The 23119-nt window shown below is 40.4% G+C and overlaps 1 protein-coding gene across 1 annotated transcript; it reads right to left on the bottom strand.

Annotated features, from left to right (window-relative positions):
• Positions 1-645: 645 nt before the first annotated feature.
• Med30 (mediator complex subunit 30) lies at positions 646-22788 on the bottom strand. Its single transcript, XM_036208307.1, has 4 exons — positions 22493-22788; positions 14984-15142; positions 13366-13470; positions 646-1534 (listed from the first exon to the last, which is right to left on the bottom strand). The coding sequence occupies exons 1-4, from the start codon at positions 22667-22669 to the stop codon at positions 1439-1441; spliced, it is 537 nt and encodes a 178-aa protein (XP_036064200.1). The 5' UTR covers positions 22670-22788; the 3' UTR covers positions 646-1438.
• Positions 22789-23119: the final 331 nt, after the last annotated feature.

The following is a 23119-nucleotide window of genomic DNA, read 5'->3' as shown; positions in this document are numbered from 1 at the left end:
GTAGCACACTAAGTGAGACTTTGGTCTACATTCTTCTCTGTGTCAGAGTTTCATACAGTTGCTTTTGCCCTGCAACATGAAGAGCTTCCCCTGTGGTTCTCACCAACAGTGGGCTTGCCCAGAACTGCATCAGCAAAAGTAAACTTAACTCTTCTTAGAGTCTGTCCCCCGCTACTGGAGGCAATCTGTCTGACTCAGGATGGAATATACAGTTTTGATCAAGCACTATTTGTACAAGCTATACATTCAGAAGGTTCAAAAGTGTAGACAATGAAAGGTCAGTACATTTTGAACTGAATCCCAACCACCCATTCCCTTTCCCAGAGGAAGCTGGTTACTATTTCTTATGTAATCCTTTGGAAAAACTTAACTCACAAGCAAGAGTCAAATGCAGAATTGCCACAGTCAAGTCAAGTCAGGCTGGAAAGCCTGTCACAGTCAGACCTGTAGACTGCAAATGTACTTGTCTTAAAGCAGTTATTTGGAACCTGTGGGTCATGACCCCCTGGGGGGTGTCAAACAACCCTTTCACAGGGGTCAACTAAGATCATCTTCATATCAAATATTTACATTACAATTCACAACAGTAGCAAAATTACAGTTACGAAATAGCAACAAAATAGTTGTGTGGTTGAGGGTCACCACATGAACTGTATTGAAGGGTCGCAGCATTAGGAAGGTTGAGAACTACTGTCCTAACAATAGTCTAGATTAGAACTCTTTAAAGTGCAGTGTATGGAAACATACTTGGGGCTAGGATGTCACTGACAGGCAGTCCCCTGCTACTAGGTCCAAGGCAGGTGGCAGCTAAGCGCGAATCTGTGACCAGACTGTATCTTCTTCAAATGGCCTCTCTCATTCTAATTCAGAAAAATACTTGAAGAACCTGATAAAAGTGATTGAGCAACAAAGTATTTTCTTATTCTAACTGGTTTGAAAACAAATTGATATGTAAAATAAATGGTATTTAAATAAAAGAAAATAAAGGAAAAAAACTGAATTAAGAAAGGAGCTTAGGTAGTAATATATTTTTAATTTTAATGAATTTCTTTCAGAGATAAACTTTGGTTGGTATTTTAATACACTAAAATATTTATCCTTTGCCTCTCTTTGAAAAGGGTAACTAAAACAAGCAACAACACTGGTTATGTTTAAAAATTTATTTATTAAACTATATTTTGCCTTTAAAAAGCAATTATTCAATTCATGAAGATTAACCAAAACTCACACCCTATCAAAGGCTATTACAATAATCTTCTATAGAACCAAGGGCATTAAACAAACAAACAAACAAAGCCAGTGAAAACTTTAAAGTGGAAACAGGAACTTTAGAGTTAGCCAGTAAAATAAAGAGATAAGTAATCCTCCTCAAAGGATTATTCCTGAGGGGGAGATCCAATTGTATCACAGGAGTAGTGCAAGAGATTTAAGTATCAGTTTAGTTCCTCATTGCCAACATGGCATTTATGTCCCAGATGAGATTCCGTAATTGATCCATAATCTGCTTCAGCTGTTGATTCTTCTGTTTGAGTTTCTGTGAAAACAAAAGGATTTAGCAACACTGTGAAATGAAATACACAATGATGTTAAAAGACTGGACTGTAGTAAGTTAGGCCCCTAGTGATCCAGACAGAAGTTAACCCAAACATTCCTACATAACAAAAGCTCCCTGTCTCAGTTACTTCCTATTGCTGTCATAAGACTCCATGACCAAGGCATCTGGGAGAAGAATTTACCTGGGGCTAACCGTTCCAGAGGGTTAGAATCCATGACTATCAGCACCCATGACAAGCATGGCGAGGAGCATGGTAGCAGGGAGGCAGACATGGAGCAGGGGCAGTAGTTGGCAGCTCACATCTTGAGACAACCACTACCAGGTAGGTAAATAGGTAGAGACAGACAGACAGACAGACAGACAGACAGACAGACAGAGACTAGGAATGGCTTAAGTCTTGTGAAACCTCAAAGCCCATCCTTAGTGGACACCTCCTCCAACAAGGCCATACTCCTCAAACAGTTTTTACCAACTAGGGGCTAAATATTCAAATACATGAGTCTATGGGGGCCATTCTCATTGAAAACATCACAGCTTCTACCCTTTTCTGATCACACAGTCCCTTACAGATGCCCTGATTTCTAACTTAGCTCTACAGAGGCCTCTGGCCCCTGCCCCCATCCTATCATAAACTATGTGACACATTTAATTGTGATAAATCTAGTATTTAGATGCTGTAAGGGAAGTGGAACATAATGGTTAACATTATACTTTCCATTCAGATGTTATGGTTGATCAAATGCTCAGCTCTGTACCAATTATAAGTGGAGGACACTGGCCAAATTGTTTAACCTCAAACCAGAAGGATGAAGGCAATCACTGACTTTATACCTCGTAAGAGTTCATGGGAGAATCAAATGATATGACTTGCTTAAAATATTACAGTTGTCTGACAGAGAAGAAAGCATTTGGCACTTGATGACAGGCATATAAGCCGCCAATATAAAAAACATAATACAATGGCCCAGGCAAAATCAGCCTTCCAGAAATGCACCAGAAATTACTGCCCTTAGATGAAGCACAGCCTACTTCTAATTCTAGAAATGAAAAGAAAGTGGCCTGGTGACAAGGAAGACTCCCCACAGTAAGGGTTATGCAGGCCTTGTGCATGCCCCTGCATCTCTACTCCTGGGCTCCACTAGAATCCTTTCTTCAAGTTCTATGTGATAAATATCAGCTTAGACAACATGTGACACAAACCGAGATACTGGTTAGCATCCTTACAAGTTATAATAATAATTATTATTATTCAGTAACACTTGGAAAACATTAAATTCAAAGATATAATATTTTAATTAGATTATTTTAAAAATACTCTATTTAATTGCCTCCAGGTAAACTATTATATGTACACTAGGAAGAGGTCTAAAGTATTATTACTTCATTAAAAAGCAAGCTGAGATTAAGTAAACTGCTTTTATTACTTGTATCTAGACTCAGAAGTCACAAACAGGAAGAAGGTCACTAAAAGGGACATTAAACACTTTCACTAGGAAGCACAGAGGCAATTACAGATACTTTAATAGTCCTAATGAAACTGGTTAAATTAAATTCATGTTTGAAAACAGGATAGCACAAGATGCAGATGAACCGCCCAACTGCACAGCACACAGGCCTTGACTCTCTCAGGGCTTGAAAAGGTCTCCGGCAAAGAGGACTGACATATTGAGTCTCTTTGATTAGGTTTTCAGGTGACCCAACCCACGTGACTACGTGGTAGTCAGTCAGTAAAGTGGTGTGCATATTGTCTAATTCAGGGGCAGATGAGGATGCACTTTCTTACCACAGAGACCAAGACAGGGACACTTCACCTTGACATACACCGATGGTAGCATTACACTGGTAGGCTGGCAATCACAGCCTTCACCTCTGTAACCTGTTATTTGATCTCAGACTAAATTGCCCCCTCAGTTGCTCACGTAGGAATGGGCTAGAGCTTAAGGTCCTGTCAACCATGCTTTCTGTGCACCCACCCAGAAGGCGATGATGATCCGCTACACAGACCTGTGACCGAAAAGTATTGAGTCTGAGCTAGTGAAATGACGCATGGCTTCACAGTGGTTCCAAGGCGGCTGCTCTTTATGCGCAAGTCTATGGCACATCAATGAATCATCACTTCTAGCTGTGAAATACTTCAGCTACCATAGTTTTTGTTTTCATTCCAGCTATATAAAAAGGAGCTATCAAGAAAGTATAAAAGGGGCCGGGCAGTGGTGGCGCATGCCTTTAATCCCAGCACTCAGGAGGCAGACACAGGCGGATCTTTGTGAGTTCGAGGCTAACCTGGGCTACCAAGTGAGTTCCAGGAAAGGCACAAAGCTACACAGAGAAACCCTGTCTCCAAAAAAAAAAAAGAAAGAAAGAAAGAAAGAAAGAAAGAAAGAAAGAAAGAAAGAAAGAAAGAAAGAAAGAAGGAAAGAATAAAAGGATGAAGAGGAATATGAATTGATATTTTCTTTTAAAAATCGAATTTCAAAAGTGGGGCACAGTTGTTCACACCTGCATTCCCAACATCTGAGATGCTGAAGCAGGATGAGTGCTGCACGTCCGAGCTGAGCTTGAATTACACAGTGAGTTCAACACCAGCTAGAGCTACACTCTGGGGCCCTTTCTCAAAAGATAAATTATTAATCAATCAATAATCCGAACAAGTAAGTTTTAACATATCTTCAATAGAATTACTTTGAGACGTTTCAGAACCTCAGCACCAAGTAGGAGGCAGGCACAGCCAGACTGTATCTGTAAGGTGACTGGTAGCGGATACGGAGATTCACAAGGCAGATCCTGCCTCCGACAGAAACGGTCAGCCGATGAAAGTATGGGATCTCAACAGGTTAGTGGTGAGGAAGACGTGAAAGGACTTGGCTGAGATGATGGATAATGGAGACTATTAAAAGTCAGTCCTGGAGGGCCCAAAATACAATTAAGATGGAATGCAAAGGCTAGCTGTGTATGTGAAGACAAAGGGGCAGGAGCGGGACTTACTTCAGTTTTAGAGACAGCTGACAACTACCCCAAACTAAGTAAACCTGATGAACTAGTCTGGCCTTCACACTGTCTATAAAACTCGGGAGGAGCAACCAGAAGAAATAAAATCATGTTCTTTATTATAAACAGTATCCAAAATGCATTTGGATACTGTTTATAATAAAGAGGGCCCCTTGTTGGCACCATCACTGGGTAAATGTGAAGCCTCCCAGTAAGACTGCTTTCAGGAGTACTTATTTGCAAATATGAGTTCTAATATGCTGGTCTCATAAGCTCCTAAAAATTAAAAGTGTGAAAAAGAATGGGGGCTATTTCTAAGCTTACATCAAAATCTGAGCAATACTTTCTTTTTAAGTGTAAAACAAAATATTTGGGTAGTTTTACTCAAAAAAGAAAGTTTTAAGGAAAAAGTACCACACAGGTAAACTATCTGGAGGCAAAGCACGCCGAGCAACTGTCGACAGTGAAGCTGACAGCCATGCTTATTAGTGGTTAAATTGTAAATACATTTTCATGACACGATATAACATTTAATGTATACAATCTTGCCACTGATTGATTTTAACAGGGGATGACAGCTGCTATTTTCAAAATCCATCAGCTGTGCATAATTTGTTCCATTAACAGGTGAGCATGTAAATAGAGTAGGTCCTTACAAAGGACATTTATGCTAAGTCATACCATGTAATTTAATATTCATATAAAGGCTGTGACACTTGAGAAAAAATGCTTTAATTTCCAAATGCTTGGACTCGATTACATGTCAATCTTTTGATATTACCCAGTACCTCTTTCAATCTCATTTCTCATCAACAGAACACTGTTCGGCAAAGTAAAACTCAATTCTGAGGTTCCCAAAGCAGGTTCCTCCTTTACTTGGAAAAGAGAGCGTACGGAGTGGAGAACAAGATGCTAACAGCAAAGTATTAAAATAAAGCAGTACCTGACTATTACCACCAGGCCATTTCCCCGAGGGATGCACGGCTCAGGGTTTCCTAGCATGACCCCGGGACAGGTCACAGATGCCCCCAGTCAGCCTGCACCCCTGCAATCTCAGCTACATGATGCAACATCTGAAAATAACCAGCCAGAGCAAACCAGAAGTTTAAGCCTACTGTTTCGTTCATTCAGAATACAGACCAGGTGTTATGATAAAGTTGTGGATATATTTTTAAGAAAATTTTGTTACTAATTACACAGATCTATGAAGCACTTTATTTAGTATAAATGCCAATGTATTAAAATACAGCACAATAGTCTACTTTCAGTAAACAGTCCCCTAACTGTGCCGGGGGCATGGGAAATGCTGCTGTGTCCTCGAGACTCTTAGTACCTTAAAATCCCCATCCACCTGGCCACCAGGCACAGGAGGGCGGACCAAACACTGGGTTACTACTACATGGCAGGACTTTTAGCAGTCAGCCACACTTGGCATAGAGCAGGCACTCAGATACTTGAATATTAAAAGAAAAAGTTAAGAATAAGTCTAACAGAGAACTTACAGAGCCCTCAGAGACAGAAAACAAAGTCCTTGACAATCATTCCAAACTGTCCTTTCTGTTTTTACTATTGTTATTGTTTAATGTTGCCTTTCAGCATTAAAGCCAGTGTGGCTATTATTTTAAAGTATTCATATTATCTATTCATATTAAAGTGTTCCTTACTATCTATCAGAGTAGGTAAGACATATTTTGCATGTTCTGCTGCGACAGTTTGGGTAAGTATCTGCCAGAGCCTCGTGGGATAAAGGCTTGGTTCCAGCCAGTGTTGCTCTTGTAGGGTGGTGGAAGCTCCTGGAGATGGAGCCTGGTGGGAAGTTCTAGGCCACTAGCAGCTAAAGGATTATAAGACTCTCCCTCTTTTGTTACTGGACAAGATATGAATTCAGGTCCTTGCATTGGCAGCTGGTGCTTTTACCTACTGAGCCATCTTACCACCTTGAAAGTATTCATATACTGAGTTCTCAGACTCTCAATGGAGTCTGTTGCCATATGCATATATGTGTACATTTATATGCATGTATTTATGTGTATATTATGCCCTGAATAGCTACCTCTAAGTGTATAAATGTAATCACATGGTTGCTATACTAAAACAAAAGGCACACTGATTTTACTTGTAAACAATTTTAAACACCTTCCTGCTATAATGTGCTAGGCCACAACAGGCCCAGAAGAACAGGGTCAATTAGCAATAGATTAGAATCTCCACATTCTATGCTTTTTCCAACCATGGGACAAATAGCCAAACTAGTGGAAACACATGAACTATGAACCAATAACTGAGGAGCCCCCAACTGGATCAGGCCTTCTGGATCAGTGAGACAGTTGATTAGCTTGAACTGTTTGGGAGGTACCCAGGCAGTAGGACCAGGACCTGTCCTTAGTGCATGAGCTGGCTGTTTGGAACCTGGGGCTTATGCAGGGACACTTTGTCAGCCTGGGTGAAGGGAGGAGGGGACTGGACCTGCCTCGACTTAATCTAACAGGCTAAGCTGAATCCCCAGGAGAGTCCTTGCCCTGGTGGAGATGGGAATAGAGGGTGAGCTGGGGGTGGGGCGGGAGGAGGGAGGACAGAGGAATCTGTGGCTGATATGTAAAATTAAATTAAATTATAAAATTAAAAAAAAAACCCTCCACATTCTAAAGCAAAACAACTTTCCCTCTGTTTAAATTTATTTGTCTCAGATATTTGCTACAGTAACAGAAAGCTGACTGACACATGAAGAAGGGACAGTCCCCACTACTTAAGAACTCCATTTACTGATGGGAAAAGGAGAAAATACGTATGCATTAAGAAGAACGTGTTAAGAAAGTGTGCTTTAAAATAACAGATATGGGGAAGACAGTTCACATTTATCTGCTGTGGATTTCTTTCTGTATGCTGTGAATGTGTGTTGCTCTGATTGGTAGATAAATAAAGCTGTTTGGCCTATGGCAAGGCAGCTTAGAGGCAGGCGGGAAATCCAAAGAGATAGACAGGAAGAGAAAGGAGAGGCAAGGCAGATGCTTGCCACTAGGAGAAGCAAGATGTAAAGGTACCGGTAAGCCACAAGCCATGTGGCAAAGTATAGATTTATAGAAATGGGTTAATTTAAGATATAAGAGCTAGCTAGCAAGAGGCCTACCATAGACCACACAGTTTGTAAGTAATATAAGCCTCCGTATGTTTAACTGGGTTCAGCAGCTGCAGGACCTGGTGGGACACAGGAAAACTTTCAGCTACATTTATCAATAAACGTATTTATAAATCCTTTACAAATGAAACCAAAAAAGTATTTGTTTTATTATAGCAACCATGTGATTAGATTTATACATTTATCATCCAAGGGCGACCAACTATTTAGGCCAATATGTACACATATGTACACACACACACACACACACACACACACACACAGACTAGGAGAACTCAGTATGTAAATATTTTCAAAGCTGGCAAGATGGCTCTGGGGAATGGTACTGCCAAATCCAAGGACCTGAACTGATCCTGACCCACGCCATACAGAGAACCCATCCCCTCAAGTTGTCCTCTGACCCCAACATCTTTCCAATCTACTCCTTTTTTTTAAGAGTGAATTTTCTTCTCCTTATCATTCTGGTTTGAAATTGAAGTGAAGCAAATCTTCTATCTTTGGCCTCTGGTCACCACCACTCTCTGGTGCTCAAAATATATATCAGGGGCTGGGGAGATTCTACAGTGGGTAAGGTGCGCGCTGTGGAAGAAGGAAGATCCTCGTTTGGATCCCTAGCACCCACAGAGAAGTCAGGTGCATCCACCATGCACATCTATAAGCCCAGGTCTGTTCTGGCCAAAATACCAAGTTCCAGGGTCAGGGGACACTTCCTCCAGAAAACAAAGTGGGGTGTGGTAGGGTAGGGCACCCTTCATCTCTGGCCTGCCCAGGAACACAAAGAAAAACAATGCAGGACTAAGAACTCCTAGGAAATATAGAGAGGTGGAGGTTGCTGTGGGATGTTCTGTATGTCCAATGTGTTGCTCTGATTGGTTAATAAATAAAACACTGACTGGCCAGTAGCCAGGCAGGAAGTATAGGCGGGACAAGGAGAGAGGAGAATTCTGGGAAGTGGAAGGCTGAGGCAGAGAGACACTGCCAGCTGCCGCCATGACAAGCAAGATGTAATCTATACCATGTGGCAAGGTATAGATTAATAGAAATGAGTTAATTCAAGATAGAAGAACTAGATAGCAAGAAGCCTGCCACGGCCATACAGTTTGTAAGAAATATTTAAGTCTCTGTGTGTTTACTTGGTTGGGTCTGAGCAGCTGTGGGACAGGTGCGTAAGAGAGATTTGTCCTGACTGTGGGCCAGGCAGGAAAACTCTAACCACAAAGAGAAAACTCTAGCTATAGGAGGTCATCAGATGGGTGCTGTCTCTGGCCTGTCAAGAAGATATGTACTCCCTCCCTATCCCACATTCCTTTTTTTTTTTTTTTTTTTTTTTTTAAAGCTGAGGATTAAACTCAGGGCCTTGTGCTTGCTAGGCAAGCGCTCTACCACTGAGCTAAATCCCCAACCCTTTCTCATTTTTTTTTTATTTTTTGCCGGAGCTGAGGACTGAACCCAGGGACTTGGGTTTGCTAGGCAAGCGCTCTACCATTGAGCTAAATCCCCAACCCACATTCCTTTTATAGCATGAATTTCCACACAATACAGAGTTTGGCTTTAAATAGAGAGTTTAAAATATTTAAATTGACTGTTTCCTCTTTGTAAGAACCTGCAATTCACGAATGTATCTATAGCACCTAGAATGTGAGTTAAGTTACTCAGTATGAACCAGAGAGTGGAAACACTACCTCTTATTGCAAAATAGCCAAACTTTCTAGAATCTGTAATCTGTAGATCTACCTATTTGCTGAATTGTAAAAACAAAAAACTTATTCCAGGAAAATACTGTTGGAAACATACGCATGATTATCTTTCTTTTCTTCTTCTTCTCTTTTTTTCCCCCACAGCAACAAAACTTATAAAAGCACATGGAGAAAAGTAATCAGAAAAGATAAGAGCTTGCTTCTCTCTCTCTCTCCCTCCCTCCCTTTCTTCCTTCATTCCTTTGTGTGTGTTTGGCAGGCAAGTACTCTCTCACTCAGCTACATCTCTAGCCTAACAATTCTTAATGTATGAACATAGTTTCAAATCTAAATTCCATTCCTTAGGCTCCTCCTCATTCCAACAGATTTCCTACTGTGAGGTTTTTTTTTTTTTTTTTCCCCATAATGGTGATTAATTACTTCTACTTTTGTTGGAAATGTTCTTTTTAAACTCATCATTCACCTTAAAAAAAAGTTGTCAGGTTCTGTGAGCTCTTATAATGACCTGCCTACAGGATATGGTCACTGCTGTAATAATGGTATGAATGCTAGGGGAGTGCTCAACAACCTTTGATAGGGTTTAGGGCCCACTTCCCAGAAGAAAACCTACTATTATTATCCTGCTAACTGAACACAGCAATCAAACTCCTAATGATATATTGCTATCGCCATAGACCAGTGCATCACTCAACCCTCATCAGAGAAGCTTCTTATAGTAGATGGTGATCAACACTGAGACTCACAATTGGACAATGTGCAGAGAGTGAAAGCTTTTGAAGTACTTAGCCCTAAATAGACCATGTCCCTATTATATCCTTCCCCTCAAGGCTCAGAGATCTATGTGCAAAAAGGGGCAGAAAGATTCTAAGAGCCAGAAATAGTGTATGATTTCAAGGAAACAACTTTTCCCAGATACCAGAGTAGATGCACATATGAACTCACAGAGACTCTAACAGCATGTACAAGACCTATACAAGCTCAAGCCAGACAAATCCCAACACAAAGGTATTGAGGAATATTATTTTAATGTGTGTTACTTTTGTTTATATAATTTGTTTAATTCTGTGAAGCTATGTTACTGTGACTGTCTAGAACACCTGACTGTCTAATAAAGAGCTGCACGGCCAATAGTGAGGCAGAAGAAAGGATGGGTGGGTCTGGTAGACAGAAAAAATTAATAGAAGGAGAATTCTGGGAGAGGAAGAAATCAAGGAGAGAGAAAAGGAGGATGCAAGTGGCCAGCCACCCAGCCAGCAATGGAGGAAGAAAGATATACAGAAATAGAAAAAGTAAAATAAATAAATAAACAAAACAGAAGCAGAAGGAAGACAGACTAATTTAGGTTAAGAAAAGCTAACAGGAAACAAGCCAAGCTAAGGCTGGGCATTTATAATTAAAAGTAAGCCTCCATGTGTGATTTACTTTGGGAGCTGAGTGAAGGGCCTCTCAAAAGAGCAGAAACAAACAACAACACAAGAGATGGGAAGTGGGTACAAATCCCCATCCCTGGCCAAAAATCTCTTTGTAATGATAGCTGGGAGAGGGAACATCAATTTTCTTCACTGGAGTGACGAGCATGTCAATCACACTACAGTGCAGGCCCTATGCTCAAGACTGCTCGGGCAATGCAAATCCAACCCTGTAAATTTAGTGGCTGCTTTTTTTTCCTTTTCATTTTTGTTGTTGTTATGTTTAAAATCTGTTAAACTATATCTTTATTCTTTCTTTTTAAATGTATTTATTTATTGCACATCCCAGCGGCAGTTTCTCCCAGTCCCTCCCTCACACCTCCTCTGTTCCAACCCCTAATCCACTCCTCTATTTCTGTTTAGGAAAGGGCAGGTCTCCCATAGGTATCAACAAAACACGGCATATCAAGTTACAGTGATCTAAGCACCTCCCCTTGTGTACAGGTTGGGCCAGAGAGCTGGTATGAGGGGTAGGGTCCCCAAAAGCCTGTAACAGAGTCAGAGACAGCCTGTTCCTGCTGTTAGGAATCCCACGAGAGCACCAAGCTACACGACTGTAAGATCTATGCAGAGTGCCTAGGTCAGTCCATGCAGGCTCCTGGTTGTCAGTTTAGGAAAAAGAAAGAGCACAAAGTTGAGCCGGTTTTGGGGAGGTCTAGAAAGATTCTGGGGAAAGGAAAATAATGTTAATAATATATTATATGAAATTCTCAAAGAATACATTCCTAAGTTACAGTATTTAAAGCTAACTCTCCTTTCTTTCTTTCTCTTTGATTTTAAAGTACATTTTTCCTTATTATTTTTCTAATAGTTTGGTTTTTTTGGACATAATTCTTAACTTTGAAACTCATTTTAATATACAGTAGTGTAAAAGTTAGTTAATTCTCTCACCAATTTCTAGTTCTAAAGATTAATTTTCTACATAATCCCTTTCCTGTCATATTAAATTCTCATATTCATCAGAAAAGCTGTTTTTCTGGCTATTATTTTACCAGTCTGTTTATTCCTGGGCCAGCATTATATGCTTATTTATGCCTTTATAATATGCTTCATATTAATTTTAATTTTTGAAGCAAACAATTCTACATTATTAATTTCTTTATTGGATTTTTAAAATATATTTTTGTATGTTTTCAGAAGGAAGCCTCATTTTAGTTTTACTTTTTTTTTTTTTTTGCCTAGTATGGTATTAAAAGCCTGCAATTTTGTGTATGCTTTCAAATTAAGTCTTATGTGAATTTGGATTATTTTGCACAAGATTATGAAGTAATTAAGACTGGTACTTTTATAATATTTATTGCTCTCCCAAGGGCTTTATACGTTATTTTTAATTATTCAAAATTACTTTATCTATCTTAACAAGGCTAGTCACTATTGGAATTCCTACCCACTTAGTCTTATTTCAGCTGTGAAGGGAGCTGGGAAGAGAGTTACAGTGTTGTAACTAACAGTATAACTTACAATTAGTAGAGGCTAACAGTATTATAAGTGGAGGGTTTCATACCGTCTGGTGTTTATCCCTTCTCTTACAGAACTTTTTATAGACCATCCTTTTCATCAGGTGAATTTTTCTGAACATGCTAACAAGCTTGTAAATACTAACTCCTATTTTGAGCACTTGTGTGCTGTCTTTTTGAACTGGCTATAACCTCTACAATAACACTAAGCACATTGGTAGATTTTATTCTATGACATTTTAAACAGGAATGTTTTTATACTCCTCTCGAATAAGAACTCTAGCTATTTATGAAAAATCAAAAGGTAAAAAGAGAAACTGTTCTTGATTCAAGCACCGCGTCAGCACAAGAGGACTGGAGTATACCGAATGCTTTTTAGCCACCTGAGAACAACGCTTTCCCAGGTAACTGGCAGCCTGCGTTATGAATGTGAACTGAATCACCCCCACACGGCTCAGAAGGCTGTTGTTGAGCTAGGGCAGACTGTTAACACACTGGTGGAGTCTATCAAGCAGATGAAGGCTGTCAGTGACCCGCGTTTGTAAGTGAAGAGTGAGGCTGGTAGCTTAGCCCTTAGCTTTCGGTGGGCGAGGCCAAATCTCCACCACAGAATGAACGACTCTCCTGTTACATGAGGACTATCTGAAGCTTAATAAATGTTTCTCAGTGACAACTTCTGGACTGGAGGTGGGACAATGCTGTCCCACCTCCAGTCATTTCTCAGTAACAGGTGGTGGCAGTCACACCTCCTGCTGGTAAGTTCTCATCACTTGCCTTCATGTCGAAAGGCAGAGTTCAGCTCAGGGAAGAGAACGGGCTGTGACTGACGCCCACCCACGGGCTCTCTGAGGGCTTTACCTGTGAAACCCATGCTCTTTCCCAACTCTTCAGACGGCAGCTCTGCTTCCCTTTCACTTCTCGACACTGCTCTAAATAGCGTCAATCTGCCACTAAAAAACACCATGCAATTCCCAAACTCAAACTATGTTTTTAGAGTTACTAGCTCCCTGATAATTTTAATCAAAGGACTCTGAGTTATAAACCGCACAGACTAATAACTCACTTTATTTACTTCTGCAATTTCTCGTCTCTCTTCGCTGGCAAAGCGAGGTGGCCCGGCCCGGTCGTCGTTCTTTGAACCATCTTCATCCACATATGGAATGAGTTGCTGGAAGTGGGATCCAAACATGTGAATTAGACTACCACAGAGACCGCATCTGCTTAGGATCCATGTTCTAAATATTTCTAATGCTTTAGAAACACATGGTTTTCAGGCAAAGGCCTCAAACAATGGCTTTAAAAGCTTGTCATTTCAGTGTATCTTTGAACCAGACTTCAGCTTTCTTTTGCAAAACAGCATATATACAAAGAAGACACCAGAGGTCAGGGATTTGAGAGGGAGTGTAGGGGATGGGGCAGAGGTACATGGGAAGGATTGGAGGGAGGAAAAGGAAAGGGGAAGATGATGAAATTATATTTTGATTTCAAAAATTAAAAAGATTAACCACTAAAAGACCTTCCACTAAAGTTCACTGTGTTTAATGGAAAACAATAACAACACTAACAAAACTCACCCTCCCCTCCCAAAACTGGCAGTCATGCATTGAGTTATACTTTCTTCATTCAGTCAGCAAATATGTAAGCGCTAGGTGCTGGCTGAAACACTGGAAGACTAATGCCAAGTAGAATGTGGCTTCTGCTCTGACAGATTCAGTCTATTCATAAGACAGGCTTTCCTTTACACTATAAGAGAGGACCTTTGAGGACGTGTGTGATGCAAATGTCACCAACTTGACACTCAGAACTCCAGGGGCTGCAAGACTTTTATTTGTCTTAATTTCTTTTAGGTATGAGAATTTTTTTAATAGGATAAGAAATTTACAGAGCATTGATGCTTCTAGCAAATATATACTTAATGATGTGTGGACTATGATGGCGCTTACTGGAGGAAACCCCTTGTAAATGTGGTCGATATCAGGAACCATGTCCCTACCCTGGTAAACTGTCATGAAGAAACAAAGAAGGAGCCCCCTGGCAAATGGTTTTGTATTCTTGGGGCACATATAACTGACCTGCAGTGACAAGCACCCCTCTTCACTCCTCTCTTGCTGCAGAACTGTCCGAAGACAGCCTTACTCTCTCTCCACTGTCTTCTGTTTAGCCCTCCAGCCTCCCCACAGGCTTTTCCTCCTTTATCATTTTCATATGTGCTGGTCTCTTGCATTGGTGGCAGAAGACAATGCCTCAACCTGATTCTACCCTCCTTCCCATCCCTGCTTCTGTTTCACCTTAAATCAATTGTGTTCTGACTTCTCGTCACTACCATTTTGATCAAGTTCTACTCAAATACAACTTTTCTCAGCAATGGTTAAGACTGCCACTAATAATAACTAAATACTTCTTCTAAGAATAATAAATCACTGTCATTAAAGTACCAACAAATATATAAGTAAACATAAAAAATAGCACAAGAAGCCTGGAAAGCAAATGCTACAAAAATCATTAATGAAAAATAAACACAAATATCCACATTTTCATCTCTTCTCAGAAGGAAAACAAATAAAATTAAAAATGGGGAATATTGCTAAAAGGGGAAAGAAAGAAAAAAATCACCACTGTATTGCCCTTCCTTCACCCCTGACACGCACGCACACACGCACACTCCTATTATAGAAACTTACCTCAACGGGAATGGGCTCCATTCCGCCACAGTTCTCATTACACTTGTCATAGACCAACCTCAGCTTCCTGAAGAGAATAGAAAGCTGGCGAAGATGGTCCTGTAGCTTTGTTAACCGGTCTTGGTAAGTTCCAGTATGGTAAGTGACACCATTTGGCAACTTGGCAGGCAAAAGGAAACAATAAAAATAGTGAAGTTTTAAAAGCAATCCATATCAATTTATTATAGTATTTTACTGAAATAAAAAAGCCTTGGAAAAGGCTTTGTGAAGTGACTGCTCACGAGATGAAATGCCTTTGCCCTTTAATGTTGTAAGTACACGATTTTCATATCACTAGCACATAAAAGCAGCAAGCTGCTGAACTTGCCCAAGAATTATATATATAATAAATATAATATATAATATATATCCATACACATATAATACATATAATACACACACACATATTATACACACACATATATTTAAAAGTGAAGCTTAGGGTTTTGTTTTGCAGAAATGGAACAGCATGTTTGCATATTTGCAAAAGCATTTTAAAATATCTTAGCTATGATGACCAAGAGAGTAAGATGCGCAAAGTGCAAACAAAAACATAAACCACCACAGTTCACTGAAGAAAATCTTAATAGGAGAAATGGATGCAAATCAATGTATACTCAAACAATTATTAATAAATCATTACAAATTACTATGATCGTATCTGTTCCAAGTCATCAAATTTTCTTAATTCAAGATTCTTATCAGTGAGGCTTGGTATTGTAGGCTTATGTCCCATCTCAGGAGGTTCACACGTTCAAGGCCAGCCTGTTACATAAAGTGAATTGAAGGCCAGATGGGGAAATGTAATGAGACCATGTTTCAAAACAAAGAGTGAAAGGCAGCCAGGCAATACAGCTCAGTGGTACAGCATTTGCCCCACATAACACAAGGCCCTCAGTACATCTGCCAGGGGGAGAACTATCAAAGCTAATTAATTAATAACAATTTTTCCAAAGAAGTATTCATTGAAATAATGATAAAGTCACAGACAAATGTAATTTGGGTAGGCTTGAATAATTTGTTTCTCATTTCCAGAGTCCCTTTTATAAATGTTACAGTTTCTCAGCACAGGAGACAGATCTTTTGAAGTTTCTGAATTATTTCGAGTTTTAGGAATCTTCGGCATTAATACATTTTAAAATGCTTCTGTGAAGTGTGATAAAATACCAAGGGCTCTTCTGCTCACAACGTTTAAAATAAGATGGCATTAGAAGGCTTCATACTTCCATACCGTGTGGGATTTCCCCTAAGAACTCTTTTTACAGACATTAACAGTCACCAATAATGCAGAGAAACAGTTAAATGACCCCGATTTCCTATCTGAATCACAATAAGGGTGTGATGGTTACATCTCACTTAGAGAAGTAGTGGGCTCCTGAACCATGGCATCTTATCAGGGTCGCTACTTTGCCTATACGCTTTACTTAGTAAAAACTCCAACTCCTCTTTGTAGCATATTTATTAGCACAATAGTTTTAGTGTATGTCCTGAATAATTTTTACGAGCATTTTACTCCTAAGTCTATGCTTATGTGTTCATGAGAAGTGTGTGTCATATACAAAGAGATTGATGAGTCTTATTAGGAAGAAAAGCAATCTTGTTGAAATGCAAAGAACTATCCACCTGAAATCTGCCAACTTAGTAAGTCTGGATATTAGTTTTTTACCCCATCAGCTTCCCATTCACCTTTCACGTGTCAAGCATTGCTCTGGCCGCGAGTGGCAGTGAAAATGAATGATGAGGCTTCCATACTCTACAGAACGGGTGGTAATAGCACCTAGGAGCCCTTGCTGCATGCTGTGGTGTAGCTACTCAGCTGGAAAAGCTCATCAATAACCATCTCCCTCATGAATATGGATGAAACCTCATAAATACATCACACTCCCAGATACTAAAAAGGCATTCAACTAAATTCATCATCTATTCTTATAATAAAATTCCCCATATATGAACAACATATTTAGGTTATAAAGTCGGCATCACAATGGATGTGCAGACAGTGGAGAAATTCCCACTAAGGTCCGGAACAGAAAAAGACATATACTGTTTCCAAATGACATCATAAAAAGCCACCAATGGTAAAAGGATTCCATAAGGAGTTAAGTATAAAGCTAACAGAGAAAGTAATAGCTTTGCTTTCATCTCTAAAAAGAAAATGGAAAAGCAAGAACCTAGTAGAACAGAAAAGAAAGAAAGAAAGAAAGAAAGAAAGAAAGAAAGAAAGAAAGAAAGGAGGGAAGGAGCGTGGGAAGGAAGGAAGAGAAAATATCTAGGAATAAAGTTAGAAAAGATAAAAATAAAAACTTCAAATTCAAAACAAGAAAAGGACATTCCATGTTCCTGGTTACTAAGACTTATTAATAAGTGTCAAGGTTAAACTAAAACCACTAACAGGTTTTTCTTGTTTTTCTAGACCTAGATGTGTATGGAAAAGTGACACACTTATTCGGAAATAGAAATACAAGCGTATCCCAGAAATTCAAAGACTATATGAGAATAAGGCATCAGGGCATCAATGATGGAAGCAAAGAAGAAAGAGTCAAGCATCCCCAGCCAGACACATTTGTACAAAGCTGCGCCTGAATGAACTGAGCTGTGAGGTGAGTTTTTAATCAGCCATTTGTATAACAACCTTGTTATTCAACAACTTTGTTGTACGTCTCACTCATAACAGGATCCATCCCACAACGACCAAAGTTTTGAAAGTAAAAATTCCAATGAAAACTCACAGAACTCATTTGGGAGTGGGGAAGGCTTTCCTAACAAGACATAAAATCTGTAAGTCTAATAAACTGTACAAACTGGAAAATCAATCAATTGTATACTTTAAAAACTTAAGCAGGGCAAAAACTACCTTACAGGGAATCAAAAGGTCAAAAAACAAAACGAAACAAAAAAACCTGACTGGATGTACCAGGCACAGGAGCTCAGGTCTATAACCCTACAATCCCAGGACTTAGGAAGCAGAGGCAACATCACAGGTTCAAGGCCAGCTCCAGCTACGTAGTGAGACCCCCAGTTCCAAAACAAAACAGAAGAAACAGACAAGGAGAATGGGGAAAAATATTTACAAATAAATCACAGAGATCAAGGGAATAAAACACACACACACACACACACACACACACACACACACACACACAAATAATAGGAACAAGCAATAGCAGAAAATAAAAGTCATGATTCATAAATATATGAAGAAATATTCAAATTCAATCAAATAAGGGGAAATGTAAGATAGAAGGTTCATCTATCAAGTAATCAAACACCTAAAAGCATAATCAATCCACTGTGATGGTCTGAGTCAGGACACAGGAACATGCATACAACTCTGGAGTTGGAAGGACAATACACGATGACCCAGTGAGTTACAGTACTTTAGAGATTAGCTACTTCTAAATGCTCATCGGGGGGTCAGAGATTGCAAGGCCCTGGGTTTGGTCCTCAGCTCCATTAAAAAAAAAAAAAGCTCATCAGATACAGTTGATCCTTTGTGTGGGACATTATCATTTGCTCCAGCATAAGAGAAACTGAAAGTAGCATAAGTGTCTGACTAGAGTTTTTCCAATGAAAATACTATAAGGTATAAAAAGAGAAATGAGTGCTTTATAGATATGTGTAAATTACAACATATCAAATGAAAAAGACAAAGTACAAAATAGTATGCATAGTATACTGTTACCTGTGTAATAGGGAGGGATGAGACAATATATATGCACAGATTTGATTAAATATGCAAAGAGCATTTGGAAGATAAATATAACCAGTGGCTAGAATCATTAGCAACCATTGCTCATAGAGAGGGATTACGTACCTAGCAGACAGAGAATAGAAAGGAGAATGCTCACTGCATGTGTTCTGTTATTCCTAAATTATGAATATATTATGTAGCCAAAATATGAAATAAAAGATTAAAAGGATAATAAGCAGAATCAAAGCAATGCTATTTTTCACAGGGAATCTTAATCTGGGATTCAGGGATATTTGGGGAGATGCTTCTTAACACCTTGCAAACTTATTTTTTAAAATGTGTTTACTCATTTTTTGTTTCTAAGAAAAGCCTATAGTTTTCAGAGTCTTGAGCAGCTAAAGGACCTCTAATAGACAAAGAACAATTTTTCTCAAAGAAATTAGCAGTGTGTACTCATGCTGCTTCGCTTCCATGGACTCATACAGGTGATCTGAAATCTGAGTATTTTGGAGATCATGGGGTAGTCCCTCCTACTGGAGTCCTGCAAGATCCTCACTCCCCAGTGGATGCCAGAAACTGTGGCATGATGTCCCTGTACATAGGGCTTGCACCAGTGTATACAGACTATGATGGAGTACAAAATTAATAAAAATAAAGCAGAACAATGATAACAGTGTGCTGTTATGAAAGCGCAATACAAAGAGTCTCACTGCATTCTTTTTTTCAAAATATCCTCTTAAATATCCATGATGACGTATGGATAGCGGAAACTGGATAAGCTGCCTATGATTAAAGAAACAGCCATGTTGTTCACCGTTAAGAACATTTGTTCATATCATCACTTCTGACTTTGGGAACTCAAGGGCCACACTGTTGTTGCCTTTGAGGGTCACTGTCATGCGCCCCCTAAAGAGTTTGAGATGAGTCTGAGCACAAAGTGGAAGGCAGATTCGCAACTGTAGCAGCCCTTACATATCAGTTCGAAATCCAGGCCTACCTGGAGCCTAGTTATAGGCAGGAGCTTTCAGAAAGAGTCATGTTCTGTTCGGGGGGGGGGGGGGATGGAATTCAGTTCTAGCTCTCTTAATAATATAGAAGACTCGTTAAGTGATGTAACAGCAGGTCATTAGAGTCATCTGTGATGGTGGGTCATCTAGTTATTCCTTCTTTAACCTTCAGTTTCCTTAATTATAAAATAGGAATAAAAATATCTCTTGAAATTGTTCCTACAATCGTGGACCTTGCCAAGAAAAGTAATTGATAGGCGTTTAGTGATCTGTGATCACACCTGCTTCTACACGCTCTAGTTAATTCATATTGCTGGCACAGGGCAGGCTAAAAATAAGTAAAACTGTACACGCTAAATTCTGGGACATCGTGAAATCCACACTCCAGTCATTTTCGTTATGAATCTGTTCACCTGAAACTGCCAAAGAATTTCAATCTTTTCTTTGATTCCATTTATAACAATACTAGCTTTGTATGGCATTTCACACTGAGTTACTGACACAGTACTAAAAGATTCCCACAAAACAAAATCACTTTTATAAAAATAGACAAAAATCTCAACTATCTCTTCTTGAAACAAACAAACAAAAAGCAATAAAATACTCTTTAGGGCATCCCTAGAAGTAAAAGTGTAAGAGTCTCAAGACACACCTTCAGTTACCCCACACTGAGTAGCTTTAGGGCATCAGTTTACCTCTCTGAAACCATAGAACCTGCATCAGTAGAACAAGGATGCTTTCTCCACCTTGTAGTGTTAGGATAAGCAAGCACTGGTGTGGACGAATTTCTACATAGTCTTATTAAATAAGAAACACAGAGCCAAATACAGGGGTAATATAGCCAAAGAGATCAGAGAAATATCGAATAGCCACTGACTAACCTTATCTTACCACCTTGCCATAGCTTCCCCCTGTCTAACCTGCTGTGCCTTTATTGCCTTCCTGTTCTGCCTTCTCATTGGCTCTAAGCCCAGCCACATCACTGTCACTATACAGACCTCTAGGTCTCTAAAGGCCTGTGTCACTGCACTTGGATGTGTCCTTGACCACAAAGAGACTCCGCCCGCCAAGTGATAAGGGCATGTGCCACCACTGCCTGATTTCTGTTTATGGCTTGCTATCACCTCTGATCTCCAGGCAAACTTTATTTATTAACATATAAATAAAATATCACCACACACTAGCAATGACTTACAAACTGTACAGGAACAACCTGGATACCTGAAGCCGAAAGAGGAACTTAGACCCAAACTGATCATTATAATTACCACCCCCATACACAACAGAACTTAGACAGGTTATAAACCTATGGGAAAACGTAGTAAAGAGCAAACCTTCTCAGAGAAAACATTCACTGCTTTGGGTTACACACACACAAAACTTGGTGTGACATCAAAAGCAAGACCTATAGAAGCACAGATCAACAAGTGGGATCCCATCACAATTATAAAAAGATCCCATCTCCTCCAACGATGGCTTGAAGAAAAAGAAGTGGGAGCCACAGACTGCAGAAGTATCTGGCAAAGTAGAGACACACCAATAAGAAATGATGCTGACATGTGAGAAACCAGAACCTCAAAGACCACTGATGGAGAGTCAAAGAGGTCAACCACATGAGAAAAAAAAAACTCAAAAACTTAACATATATATTATGTACATGATATAAACATGATTCAATTACACTCTTAAACCTTCTACTCAAGAGAGATGAAACACACACTCACACAAAAGTCCACAGAGAAACAAACTTTGCCATTATTTATAAGGGCAGCACTGTTTGTAAAGGCTCCAAAGTGGAAACAACCCAAACATGCACCCACAGATCAACAAACACAAACGCCGTAATATAGTCATTCAATAAAACATAAGAATAATTAATAAATAAATAAATAAATAAATAAATAAATAAATAATAAGAAGAAACGACGTAGAGATGGCTGCTGAAAGAACCTTGACCCAAAAGCTCCTATGCTATGTGATTCGTATCACATACAACCGTTAAACGCAGACAGACTAGCACTGGCTCCTTGGAGATGGCGGCAAAAATGTCACAGGGGGACTAAGGAAACATTTTGGGTAAAGGCTATTTTTACTTTTGTGACTATGATCAAGTCCCAAGTATATTCCTAAATATGTCAACACTTTACATTAGCACAGCTTACTGTAATCTAGTTACGCCTAGAATGGGGGAGAACTACTTCTTCTTCTGCTTCTGGGCATCTCCTTCAGGAGAAATTTTGTTTGAAATCTTCTAAAGTAATTTTAAAAGGCAAGTATGGTGTGATCCACCAGCACTTCGGAAAACACAATGTTTATAAAACAAGTGCGCGACTGGGCCCAATCTAGAAAAGGTCCCTTCAATACCACCAACTAAGTCAGTGACACTTCTGGGGGTAATGGGAGTCTCCAGGGGTGGGGGAGAGATGCCTCCTGGGGAATAGTTCTGGGCAAGATGGGGGTGACCACATCTGGAATCTCCTAGGCCAGGAGACAAACGCATGCTGCGAACCCTGGCTGTAAGGGGGTGTGTCCACGCCTGAGGGTTTTCCAGGGCGTGGGACAAACACAAGCTGAGAGAACTGGGGACAGACACATGCTGGGAGCAATGGGTATAGGGGCGAAGGACATCCAGAGGTCTTCCAGGGAAGGGGAGGGGGCGTCCGCACTTGAGATCTCCCAGGGCAAGGAGCAGGCTCGTGCTGAGGACACGGGGTTGTGCTGAGGCTGCCCGGGGAGGCCCCTTTCACCTGTCCTCCCGCCCCAGACGCCCACCTGCATGTTCCTGAGCAGCTGGAAGATCTCCATGGTGCGGTACACGATGTCCTGCACCGTCTCCTGCCCGATGCGGCACAGCGTGGCCGTGTTGACCTCGCGCGCGGCCTGCTGCGCCTGCGGACCGCCGAAGGGTCCCGGCGCCATGCCCCCGGGCGCCAGCGGAGGGGTAGACATGGCACTCGGCGGCTCCGGCCGGCTGAAGCCGACTAAGCTGATTTCAAACAAGCGGCGCCACTTCCGCCCGCTGCGACGCCAGCGTCCTCCCGGAAGACCTGGGAGCCAGTCTCCACGCGAAGCCGAACGCGATTGGGCTACGCGTCTGAGAGAGGCAAGATGGACGGGAGGTTAGCCAATCATCGGTGGATTTCTGGCCAGGGGGCGGGACCAGGGATGGATTGGATGAGGTTTCCCAGAGTCCTGTCTGGGCTACAGGAGGACGGGAAGTTAGCCAATCATCAGCGGAGTTCTGGCCAGGGGGCGGTACCAAGGGTGGATTGGATGAGTTTTGGTGTCTGCAATTTTGCGTTGAGTTCTTGTGGAGCATTTTCTCATAAGAAACCTATGAGGTGTTTCTGATTATTATCCTTTGACAGATAGGATGCAGGCTCAGAAGGCTGAATTACT

Source organism: Onychomys torridus, chromosome 16 (assembly GCF_903995425.1).
Source record: "Onychomys torridus chromosome 16, mOncTor1.1, whole genome shotgun sequence".
NCBI lineage: Eukaryota > Metazoa > Chordata > Mammalia > Rodentia > Cricetidae > Onychomys > Onychomys torridus.
This window is presented reverse-complemented; position numbering and strand designations above follow the sequence as displayed.